General features: G+C 41.7%; 2 protein-coding genes across 5 annotated transcripts in view; one reads left to right on the top strand and one right to left on the bottom strand.

Moving 5' to 3' along the window:
* The window catches only part of slc25a32b (solute carrier family 25 member 32b), a 28,246-nt gene extending 22,316 nt beyond the window's left edge, over positions 1 to 5,930 (top strand). For all 4 annotated transcript variants that reach the window (XM_060900978.1, XM_060900977.1, XM_060900976.1 and 1 more), the window contains exon 8: positions 5,022 to 5,930. In XM_060900978.1, coding sequence (XP_060756961.1) covers positions 5,022 to 5,148 — 127 coding nt within the window. In that variant the 3' untranslated portion in view covers positions 5,149 to 5,930. The remainder of the gene's footprint in view (positions 1 to 5,021) is intronic.
* Positions 5,931 to 9,280: 3,350 nt separating this feature from the next.
* cthrc1b (collagen triple helix repeat containing 1b) overlaps positions 9,281 to 13,115 on the bottom strand; it is a 34,176-nt gene continuing 30,341 nt past the window's right edge. Inside the window, 1 exon segment of the mRNA XM_060900612.1 lies at positions 9,281 to 9,756. Coding sequence (XP_060756595.1) covers positions 9,614 to 9,756 — 143 coding nt within the window. The 3' untranslated portion in view covers positions 9,281 to 9,613.

The raw sequence follows: 13,115 nt of genomic DNA, 5'->3' as shown, positions 1-13,115 counted from the left end.
ACCCTTACGCACAGAGATTCTTCCAGATTCTCTGAATCTTTTGATGATATTATGCACTGTAGATGATGATATGTTCAAACTCTTTGCACTTTTACACTGTCGAACTCCTTTCTGATATTGCTCCACTATTTGTCGGCACAGAATTAAGGGGATTGGTGATCCTCTTCCCATCTTTACTTCTGAGAGCCGCTGCCACTCCAAGATGCTCTTTTTATACCCAGTCATGTTAATGACCTATTGCCAATTGACCTAATGAGTTGCAATTTGGTCCTCCAGCTGTTTCTTTTTTGTACCTTTAACTTTTCCAGCCTCTTATTGCCCCTGTCCCAACTTTTTTGAGATGTGTTGCTGTCATGAAATTTCAAATGAGCCAATATTTGGCATGAAATTTCAAAATGTCTCACTTTCGACATTTGATATGTTGTCTATGTTCTATTGTGAATACAATATCAGTTTTTGAGATTTTGTAAATTATTGCATTCCGTTTTTATTTACAATTTGTACTTTGTCCCAACTTTTTTGGAATCGGGGTTGTAAGTTGAATGCTACACATTGATGGATTAATTTGTTCTTCTACGCCCTTTTTGAGGAATGTATTGTAGGACTTAAACCAACATCTGAAGAGGTGAGATTGCTCCTTTTTTTTTCCCCTATTTTTGCTGGCAGGATTGACTCTGCCCTAAGGGCTATTTTCTCTCTCTCTCTCTCTCTCTCTCTCTCTCTCTCTCTCTCTCACACTTTGCACCATTACACAATAAATATTCACAGTGAAAATATTTTGTAAGCGCGTTTCGTGAACCAAGTTATAGGATTTGTTGACAACTCGCATCGAGTTCGTTACACTTCTACCCGGCGTGAAGCACATGTGGTTGTGACATCATAAACAAATCCGTTCTACTCATCCAGACGACTTCGCAACGGCGCCGTTGCCAGATCTTTCCACTCTGGAACCCGTTCTCAAAAGATTTCGTTTTGGGGCACCCAAAACACCGGTGCCGTGTGGACGCCAGGCCGAAACGATGAACAATTTTATCAGATTCACCTGAATCCATTGCCGTGTGGACAGGGCCTAAATCTTGGTTGGAGTGCCATTCTCATGCAGATATGTAGGTGTTCATTGTTGAGCCTAGAACGGTACTTGGTTTTGAAAATGTTCATAGTGGAAAAAGCCGACTCACAGCTGTAAGTTGATCCAAACATAGTCAAGGTGTGCAGTGCTCCTTTGATTAGACCAGGGAACACACTCCAATGTGTTTGTTGCCCCAAAATCTATGCTACTTTTAAGGAACATTCGTTTGCACGTTGCTGGGCTGTAAATGTATGTATGATGAGTCGGGTAGAACTGTCATACTGTGCTTGCAGTTGGGTTATTTTGCATGCCCTCAGCTCGGACTTCAGGGGATAACTTCGCTCAAAAGAGCTGTGCTTTGTTTCGTAGTGGCGCTTCACGTTGCCGCTTTTAATTAATGCCACGTTTTCGGAGCATATGAGGCACACTGGTTTTGAACTGCTCGCCGGAAGAATGAACATGTATGTGACACCTCACCGAATCCAGGGACGCATGTCGGCCGAAACGAATCTGAGATAATCGCAAAAGAAGCATTTTTTTTCGAAATTTGATTTTTGTTTTTTTTCCATCATGTGCAAGTTGAGATCTTGAAGAATGCAATCAGTATTTAAGATAATAGATTGTTTTGTTGGAAAAGCATACATTTTTTTGTTGCAAATTGTCTCGTTTTTGTCAGGACTGTAGCCTGCTGGGGGGTGTGGGTAAATTACCATATGGGCCATTCACATGATGATTTAAGTCTTTTGTTTTTGTTTTTTTTCGCGAATCAGCTGTATGATATGAGCTGAGCTCGTGGCTACTTAACTGCATACAGGCATGTAATTTCACTATGGAATGAGTTACTAAACAGAGCGCAGAGGAGCTGAAACACCACGAAGCAAACAGACACACGGTATTTACATCGGAGATGACCATTTCTAGCAAAAAAAAAACGCAACCAAAAAGTGTTCTAGGATTACATTCCATCGGAGGCATTGGTGTGTGCAAGGCGCCGTTTCTCTTTCTGATGGGGTGAGTTTATTAATCTAAGGCTGTGTGGTTATTTTTGCATGTAACGGAGTGTGTTGTGGTTTGGTTAAGCCTAGGTCACAACCGGACGTACGATTTTTTTGGCCGTGCGATTTTTGGCGTTTCCCAAATCGCTGCTTTTTTTTTTTTTTTTTGTTCATGGAGAAAGATGCGCGTTGGCCGTAAGTTTGTCTTGCAACCTGAAAAAACGTAAGCGCCCGTAGAGTTTGTTTGATATGACAAAGAACCTCTGCGGCTCGAAAATCAGCACGTCACACGCGCGCTCTCGTGCGTTTCACGTGCACTCTACGTGTGTTTCTTGCGTTTTTTGCATGTAGACCGGCCGTAGGAGCGCGTACTGTACGGCCGGTTGTGACCGAGGCTTTACATGAAACTAGTGTTGTGTTAGTTGTGTCATCATCGTGCTATCTTTCTTTCTTACGGTGTGAGTAATTTTTCAACCACAAAACGTTAAAGTATACTTTAGGACTTATTTTTGTACTTCATAATTGTGTTGGGCATACTTTGCATGGAAGGAAAATTGACGTGGTGATCTTTGTTTACATGAAAGTAGCATCGTGCTAGCTCGTAGGGGGTAGGGCTTTCCTTAATGTTATGCAAATGAGCAGCATTATGTGCCCGCCCTGCACCCAGAGTAGCTGAGATGGAAAACTTTGAGGGCGATTTTCTCCCTTTCCTGTTTTAAGAGGTATGCACTTTCAAAAGGCCACACATTCTTCAAATATTGTCAGATCTCCACATGGAAGGCATCATTGGAAAGCTTAGAAACTGTACTTTCTGAATCTGTCAATAACTCAAAATGCCCCCGGGCTGACATGTGTCCCTGGATTCTGGATTTGGGCACATATTTCTCCATCCATTCATCTTTAAAACAACGATTTTCCTTGTCTACTTTCCGCCGCCTATTGGAGCAAGCCATGTTGTCTCAGTCGATTGTCTCTTAACTCTCTTCCTCTCTGCTTGTTGCTCTGCTGTGGCGTGCTGGGTAAACTAACGATTTTATTGGCTCAATTGAGTGAAGCTATTGTCGTATTAACTGGAGTAGCAGCGCCCGCTGTCAATAGCCACGACCGTCCAAAATAATGCTTCATGAAAATTACTTAATCTCGTGAATTTACCATTGGTCACGGGTCCGGACAGAACCATCACTGGGTCCGGATCCGGACCGAGGTCCGCCATTTAGTGATGCCTGTTCTAAATCATTAGTTATAGTAATACAGCGACTTATTTTAAGGTGGCAGGTCTTAGGTTCGGATCCCTTTGTGATCAACAGGAGGTCATGATGATTGATTCTCTTCACTGGATTGCATAAGACGGAGCAAACCACTGTTCATATTTTCATGCACGTTTTTGTTACAACACGACTTGATCAGAGATAATTAAGGAATCCCTGTAGATTTTCAGTCGATCATAGACCTCAGGAATCGAGAACAAAACACTTTAACTTGCATGTTGAACTTTAAGGTGAAGTTTCAAGTGTGTATACATTAATACTATTTAGGTCAGAAATCATTGAAACACTGGGAAAATCTGTCCTATAATCATGGATCAAAAACCTCTGAGAGCATCTATTTTCAAAAAATTTTCCGGGGGGCCATGCCCCCGGACCCCCCAGTTTCGCTTCGCGCCTTTGGCACTCGCTTTTGCACCGTTGGCGCTCAATTGTCTGTGTATTATCATGCCAGAATTTAAGGCTTAAATTTTTTTCTGGGGAAAACATATATATATATATATATATATAGGGGCGGCACGGTGGTGTAGTGGTTAGCGCTGTCGCCTCACAGCAAGAAGGTCCTGGGTTCGAGCCCCGTGGCCAGCGAGGGCCTTTCTGTGTAGAGTTTGCATGTTCTCCCCGTGTCCGCGTGGGTTTCCTCCGGGTGCTCCGGTTTCCCCCACAGTCCAAAGACATGCAGGTTAGGTTAACTGGTGACTCTAAATTGACCGTAGGTGTGAATGTGAGTGTGAATGGTTGTCTGTGTCTATGTGTCAGCCCTGTGATGACCTGGCGACTTGTCCAGGGTGTACCCCGCCTTTCGCCCGTAGTCAGCTGGGATAGGCTCCAGCTTGCCTGCGACCCTGTAGAAGGATAAAGCGGCTAGAGATAATGAGATGAGATATATATATATATATATATATATATATATATATATATACCTACCCACCCCCAAATGGTTTATATATGAGAGTCAGCTCAGAATGTTCAGCTAGATGAGTCGATTCAAAGATTCAACTCCTTCATGAACGACTCGCCACAAACAACGAAGCATAGCTCATTCAGTCTGAGTCCGTTCAAAAATATATCTAAGTTCCGTCAGTAAATTTGGTTCATGAGACACAAATGTATCCGATTTTTTTATATTTCATTTCATTTATTCTGTAGGATGCTGTGTGTCTTGTCCGAACGTGACCCCTAATATGATTCTTTAAGCAAGTGCCTCGACGTTAAGTCATTTCAGGTAGATCACAGATAAGCTCATTCCATCTCCTCTGATATAATTTCAGGGATTCAAGTATCGTGATGTTTTTTTACCATATCGCCCACCCCGAATAAATCGGTTTCATTCATCCGTCTTGAGTCAGCACTTTATCCTGCTCCGGGTGGCGGTGGATCCAGAGTCTGTCCCAGGAGCTCTGGCCACGAGTCAGGAATACACTTGGATCTATTTCCCTCTCCTTCCCACCTACAGCTATTTCAACATCGCCTGTCCCGACTCCCGATTCACAAATTCATGTGGCTGGGTGGAAAAGAGGAATAAATAAAATCTTTTTGTGCTGGCGTTTGTATTTTCATAATGATTGATTGATGCATTTTTTTTTTTTTGCATATTGTCTGCACAGCACTTTTCTCCCAACTGTGGGTGTTTTTCAGACTTGAGTTATTTTACTAGAATGTCTGATTATTTCTCTTGTCTTCTCTGGGTAGGAACGAGGGTCCTCGGGGATTCTACAAAGGTATCGTGCCCAACCTGATCCGAGTGACGCCGGCCAGCTGCATCACCTTCGTGGTGTACGAGACGGTGTCCAGCTTCCTCCTGGACCAGCGCAAATGAGACAAAGCCGAGGGTTCGACCGCAGCAAGTTGGTGACGTGAGAGAGATGGTAGTATAACATGGAGCATGAGCTGTTGCTGGGCCACGTTGTAGACCAGCGCGCTAGACAAGAAGTGGAACGAAGGTTCTCATGATGCAGACCATGATGTGGCTAATTGGGAACTGGTGCTGCTTTGAGTTTACATGTTCAACACTGTGTGTGTGTGTGTGTGTTTATACAGTCAAGACACTAAACAGAACTGAAGCAATGACTCGATGCTTTCAAATAAACCCAAAGGGACGGTTTGGCAGGAAAAATCAAATGTACACAATTTTTTCCTTTTTATCTCCGAGTGTATGGTTCTTCAAGTTTACAACTTTAGTTTTGCACTGAAGTGAGCTAAGGAGTAACGGATGCTGAAAATCTTTGTAAATATCAGACTCAAATTAGACAGAGCATCAGGACTTGGATCCTTCAAAACCCAACAAAAAACATCTGGGAGACAAAGAAAGTATTCATTCATGAATGTGATGGTCCACATGACTTTGCATGATACATTTACTGCCTCATCAGTGGTTTAAATAATTCATTAGTTTAAATTTTGAGAAAGAGCCATTGGGACTTGCCAGGAAATGTTGCAAGCAGGGGAAAATAAGTGGTGGAGTGGGTGGGATCAATAATAACGAGATTGTCGATGACGGCGTAGCTCATTCTGGCCCCATCTACAGTGGTGCTTGAAAGTTTGTGAGCCTTTTAGAATTTTCTATATTTCTGCATAAATATGACCTAAAACAACATCAGATTTTCACACAAGTCCTAAAAGTAGATAAAGAGAACCCAGTTAAACAATTCAGACAAAAATATTATACTTGGTCATTTATTTATTGAGGAAAATGATCCAATATTACATATCTGTGAGTGGCAAAAGTATGTGAACCTTTTGTGCAGCAATAACTGCAACTAAACGTTTGCGGTAACTGTTGATCAGTCCTGCACACCGGCTTGGAGGAATTTTAGCCCGTTCCTCTGTACAGAACAGCTTCAACTCTGGGATGTTGGTGGGTTTCCTCACATGAACTGCTCGCTTCAGGTCCTTCCACAACATTTCGATTGGATTAAGGTCAGGACTTTGACTTGGCCATTCCAAAACATTAACTTTATTCTTCTTTAACCATTCTTTGGTAGAACGACTTGTGTGCTTAGGGTCGTTGTCTTGCTGCATGACCCACCTTCTCTTGAGATTCAGTTCATGGACAGATGTCCTGACATTTTTCTTTAGAATTTGCTGGTATAATTCAGAATTCATTGTTCCATCAATGATGGCAAGCCGTCCTGGCCCAGATGCAGCAAAACAGGCCCAAACCATGATACTACCACCACCATGTTTCACAGATGGGATAAGGTTCTTATGCTGGAATGCAGTGTTTTCCTTTCTCCAAACATAACGCTTCTCATTTAAACCAAAAAGTTCTATTTTGGTCTCATCCGTCCACAAAACATTTTTCCAATAGCCTTCTGGCTTGTCCACGTGATCTTTAGCAAACTGCAGACAAGCAGCAACGTTCTTTTTGGAGAGCAGTGGCTTTCTCCTTGCAGCCCTGCCATGCACACCATTGTTGTTCAGTGTTCTCCTGATGGTGGACTCATGAACATTAACATTAGCCAATGTGAGAGAGGCCTTCAGTTGCTTAGAAGTTACCCTGGGGTCCTTTGTGACCTCACCGACTATTACACACCTTGCTCTTGGAGTGATCTTTGTTGGTCGACCACTCCTGGGGAAGGTAACAATGGTCTTGAATTTCCTCCATTTGTACACAATCTGTCTGACTGCGGATTGGTGGAGTCCAAACTCTTTAGAGATGGTTTTGTAACCTTTTCCAGCCTGATGAGCATCAACAACGCTTTTTCTGAGGTCCTCAGAAATCTCCTTTATTCGTGCCATGACACACTTCCACAAACGTGTTGTGAAGATCAGACTTTGATAGATCCCTGTTCTTTAAATAAAACAGGGTGCCCACTCACACCTGATTGTCATCCCATTGATTGAAAACACCTGACTTGAATTTCACCTTCAAATTAACTGCTAATCCTAGAGGTTTACATACTTTTTCCACTCACAAATATGTAATATTGGATCATTTTCCTCAATAAATAAATGACCAAGTATAATATTTTTGTCTGATTTGTTTAACTGGGTTCTCTTTATCTAGTTTTTAGGATTTGTGTGAAAATCTGATGTTTTAGGTCATATTTATGCAGAAATATAGGAAATTCTAAAGGGTTCACAAACTTTCAAGCACCACTGTAGTCCAGAAGGAACAATCTAAAGTGGGCCCCTTTGTGCAATTCTACTCTCAACCAGTCCAGCTCAAATGTTTGAGAATAGAACTGCGCAAGGGGGCCCACTTCAGATCGTTCCTTCTGGACTAGGTGGAGCCAGAGTGGGTAGAAGGTATATGCACCCACTTCATGCCAGAAGAATCAAAATCAGTGAAGCATTGAGGGAGAAGAAGTGATTTGTGTGGAAACTGCTTGTTAGGGATTGATTAATTACTCCATATCTTCATTATTAATTGTAATTATACAAATTTGGGTAGAAACTATATGCACCCCAGGTACACCTACCTTTCTGCCAAAAAGAAACAAATCGGTGAGGAATTGAGGGAGAAGAAGCGATTTTCGTGAAATGTGGACGACAGACGGACGGCACCTGATGGAATAAACTTCTCGCCTGTCAGCCGGATGAGTTGCTGCTAATAATAATAATAATAATACAGTTGACTTGTATTGTGCCTTTCTCACACCCAAGGTTGCTTTACAGTTACCAAAAAAAAAAAGTCCACCAAAAGAGATCAGGATGCAACTCCAGTGGCATAGCTGCCTACAGTCCCGTCAACAGACATGAGGGTAAATCCCACACCATCTGCATGTCAGCACTCGGAACACCACGCCAGGGATCCAGAAAGCGAGTACAGAAGCACCGCCACACAGAGCGCTGAGCAATGCTGATGTTAAAGAGAACAGCGAGCAGAACATCAGCCTGGGCGGAGCAAGGCCTGAGGAAACCAACACCCAAAATTGGGTCTGGAGCTCCATCACAACCGCTGGATAAAAGATTCGAACAAACATCAATCCATACAAACACAGAAAGAAAGAGAAAAAGCTCCAGCGAGAAGCAGCATCCAAAACATGCACAGTGTACTCTCGACCGGAAACAGAAGTCATTCTCTGAGGATAAATTAAACGACTTGCTGGAATGGGCGGGATCAATTAAACGGCTTGTTGGAGTGGGTGACATCAAACAAACGATTTGCTGGAGTGGGCGGGATTGATAATTCTCTGTTGGGGTGGGTGGGACTGATCAAACTTTTCTGTGAAGTTACCAGGTTCCTGATTGGTCAGGATTCCTTGAGCGATGGGCGGGGTTATTCCACAAACATACATCGCGACCTCAAACCACATCACTGTTTTCCCACAGATATGGTTTAGGACACAGTGGGTCTTACTTTCATGTATGAACTAATCAGGCAGCTGTTTTTTTTTTTGCATACAGTCTGTGTAACCACGCCCCCTTGCCCCGCCTCCCAGAGTTTGAATGTGGACTTGTTAGAGAAAAGCTGGACATGAGGGGGTGGTCTGGAAAATTGGCTTAAATTTGGGCAAAAACAAAAATGTTATGTCTCTAGATATACGTTGGGACATTACCTTCACAAACTCGTACACCAAATGTTTTTATTTTCTAACCTTGCCTTGGTGATCATGATGTGTAAGCTGCCGTGTAGTTCCTCTGTGGACTCGTGAATAAAAAAAAAAAAAAAAAACTGAAAAGTGACTTGACTGATTAACAGTGCCACTGGAAGCACGTATAAAGGCTGAAGCAGATATTTTCATAACCAATCTTGAGCTACCTCAATTAGCATCACAGCTCCTGTGCAGAACCAAAGAAAAACAGTGAGACGCTCCGAATGGCTTCACTTTTGGCAGAATGACTTTTGAAGGTATCAAGAAACTTCTTGACATTTGATTTTTCCAAACCGTTCCTTCCCTGCTTCATGTTCTGAAAAAAGTGGAGATAATTGGTAATTTTCAGGAAGATAAGTAGTAATTAGAGAGAAAGACGCAGTGGTGTGAAATCCGTCTGTTTCATGTTCATTATTTATTGAAAGTCTGAAAAATTCTGGATTCTCAACATCTTTATTTTCTCCATAACTGATAGTGATAATGATAAAGCAGAGAGGTACTGGTATACTTTGAGATGGGAGGTTCTTTGACAAGAATTTGAAAAAAAAAAAAAAATTAAAACGCACAAACTGTATAAAATATAAAAATATGTAAAAGATGTGATTAAAAAACATGATGTTTCTACAGTACTTGAGGGTTTTTTTTTCCCTATAATACAGTAACACTAATGAAAGGAACGTTGGTCTCCATTTCAGTCATGGACTCCATCCGAGGAGATGCCAAATGTGTTTTTGAGGTCAGAGGTCATTTCGGTAGCTCCTCGATGATCACCCTGGAGACGGAGTTCCAACCTGTGGAGGCGTCGCCGTGTGGGTAATCACCGCACGTGCCCACCCAGATGGCCACATCCACGAGGCCGGCTCGGACGCCCTCGCACAGACCTTCCACTGAGCACAAAAAAAAAAACCACACAGAAATGCATGGATCTGTAAGAACTGTCAAGTGCAAAAGTTAGCATCCCCTTATCACATAATAAAGAATAGATTTCATGGATGTAACACAAATTGACAAATCAAGGGGGCGGAGTTACTGTTACCTATATACAAACACAAAATTTTCCAATACATCAAAAAGTTTTTTTTCCCCCTCTTTTATATTCCATTTTTTTTTATAAATTAAAAGTTAGACTGTCTTTCAGATTTTTCAAGTGTAGGTCATAAAAAGAATTTTCCCCGACACCCAGTTATTTTTGTTGAGTGGACCGAAAGCTAAAGAATTCGAATCACAGACTTTACTTTTATTAGTTTTTTTTTTAAAAATAGGACAATTAATGAGTTTAAGGCCACATGGTCCTAAATAAATTCTCTGCTATTTTTTCCTGCTTCACCATGACCCAATTCAAGATAAGTCATGCATCACGTGGTGGGCTTTCCCCGTTCACGCAAGGCATTGTGGGATACAAATTTGAAACAGGAGAGAAAAATGGAGGACGTGAGTGTGCGAATGAAACGTGAAAGGTCGACTACAGTAACGGAAAGAAAGCGAGAAGAAAAGACGTTATGTTCTATACGAAGGAAAGGAAACGCAGGACCAAACTAATAAATATGGGCGCTCAGCGAGCACCTCGGTGTGATCAGCTGTTCGTTTAGCGACAGAATGATGGAACTGTCAGTGCACGCTCAAAGGGAAACCTGTAGATGGCAGTAACGCAACACTGTGGATGCCAGCTGCCGTAAAACCCAAAAGAAGAAGAAGAAGGTAAACCTGCGCATGCGCACACACACGGACTTCCTCTGTCTGCTTGACTGCGCCAAGCGAGCGATTTCATGCACATTATTTGCTTTAATCCCCTCAAATTAAATAACTTCCCAGCCACAGAATGGCCTGATATTTTGTGAGATATTACAGAAATAAACATATATCACAATGACCACATTTCAGAGGGAAATAAATTTCACCGATTTTATGAAATTGAAAGGCTGTTTCACTTTAAAGAATGACACACAGTACTTTTATAGTTACATGTAATGTTGCGGAATGTATGCAAGACATGTTAGCTTTTGTTATGACTTGCGTCATTTCCTCACCAACCTTTTTTTTTTTTGAAAGTTTAAAAAAAAAAAAAGTCGCGTTTCATGTTACCAAGAAATCATAAACTCTTTCCCATGTCAGAACATGGAATATTAGGAAACGCTGAAACTGGAGACTCCTTCCATTTCTTATTAGTCTTATATTATGTCAAGTGTCTGACATCCACTCACCGGCCACTTTAATAGGAACTTGTTCTTGATTCTAAGATCCCTGTTTTTGGCTGCAGGAGCGGAACCCAATGTGTTCTTCTGTTCTGCTGTTGCATGCTGAGATGCTTTTCTGCTCACCACGGTTGTAAAGAGTGATTATATGAGTTACTATATCCTTCCTGGCAAAAAAAGCTCAAACCAATCTGTCCATTTTCCTCTGACCCTCTTATCAACAAGGCGTTTGTTTCCACCCACAGAACTGTCACTAAACTCTCGAGACTGCTGTGTGTGAGAACCCCAGGAGGAGATCAGCAGTTTCTGAAATACTCAAACCAAAAATACTCATCTGGCGCAAACCAACACCCATACCACAGTGAAAGTCAGTCATGCTTCACTCTGAGATCACGACTTTTCCCATTCGGATGTTTGAACATCGTGAACATTAAGTGAAGCTCTTGATTTGTATCTGCGTGATCTGATGCATCGTGCTGCTGTCGAGGGATCGGCTGATTAGAGAACTGCTGAAAACAGAACAGCAGGCGGATGGATGGGTGTACATGTCCCTGTGAAACTTGAGTCAATTTTAATTAAAATGTTTTCTGTTGACGGAAAATTTTAAGCTCCACAGCTCCAGAATAAACTTGTGCCGAGGGAGTTTGTCAGTGTTACCGTCCACTTCCTGTGTTAATTTAGTTAAGGTTCGACTTCATTTCCATAAAAGGTTGTTTCAAAATAATAACTGGGAGACAGATTTACTTCAGCTTTAATTTACTCCATCAGATTTCCAGTGGGTCAAAAACTTGCATACACTTTGAATATTTGATGGAATTGCCTTTTAATCCCTTGAACTTGAAATCAAACGCTTGCTGTCTTGTCACTTTGTCGTCTTTAAATCATTTTGTTACAACTTTGGAGGCGTGTTTAGACTCGAGTTTTAACTGGCTTGAGGTTTTGCTTCAGTATTTCTACAAGATCCTTTTTCCTCATGATGTGATTATTTTCTGAAATCGTACACCCAATAATATGATCATGCTACCACTCTCATGCTTCACAGTTCAGATGGTGTTGTTCAGATTCAAAGCCTCACCATTTTCCCCCTATACATGGGTCATTCTAGAATTTGGGGTACATTTTGTGTCTCCGAGATAAACCTTTTGTTGTTTTCCACAAAAGAAATCTTTATTGAATGAGTTTTGAACAATAAATATATGTTATTTACCAGCTGGGAGGTCCGTATCGTGAAATACCGTGACCGAGGTCTTGAAAGTTCTGGGCCGAGGTCAGTATTCAAGGCCGAGGTCACGGTATTTCACCATACGGACCGACCTTAAGCTGGTAAATAATATATTTATTTTTTTTCTTTACCAAACTCTAACAGAAAACGAGAGCGGCCGAAAGGGAAAACCGAGCCGAGCCGCCATTTTAAATCCTCATTCATGGCTGTCATGCAAATGGCTTCCTCCTCGGTATACAAGTGCACTTCCATGGCAGGAAAAAAACTACATTTTGCCGCCTATGTAGTCCCCTATTGAAACAAAATTGAGTCATTCAGGATTCAGCCATGTTTTTGCTCGGCGTTAGCAACAGTTAGAGGTTTTTAGCTTTCTCCTGAAATGTTTTCTTTTATTTCTTCTTCCTCAGGGTAGTAAAACTCGCTTTCGCTGTGAACACTGTTGTTATCGCTATCCATGCTGTAAAATTAATGCTATTCTCCTGAGAAATGCTGGCAAAAATTTATAAGATTTTTGATAATCTGATAAATAAATCTTATAAAACAAGATAAATGTTGACAAAAAATGCTACGTTTGTTGTTGTTGTGAACGAGTGAGTTGCCAGAGGTCCGTAACTGGGGTCCGTACTGTAGATACGGACCCGCTCGCCAGCCAATCAGAGCGCAGGATTTGATGGAAACCGCACCGCGAAAAAAATAATGCAAATTATGACAAACTTTCACCAATAGCGATGCTTGATGTCCATTTTAGACCCAATTTATCCATAAAACATTAACTAAATGATTCCCCTCCCCCACACACACATTATTGGCTGGATTCATCCATTCAACTCGA

Source organism: Neoarius graeffei, chromosome 19, assembly GCF_027579695.1.
Source record: "Neoarius graeffei isolate fNeoGra1 chromosome 19, fNeoGra1.pri, whole genome shotgun sequence".
Taxonomy (NCBI): Eukaryota; Metazoa; Chordata; class Actinopteri; order Siluriformes; family Ariidae; genus Neoarius; species Neoarius graeffei.
The sequence above is the reverse complement of the archived record's forward strand: the minus strand, read 5'-3'. Positions and strand labels throughout refer to the sequence as shown.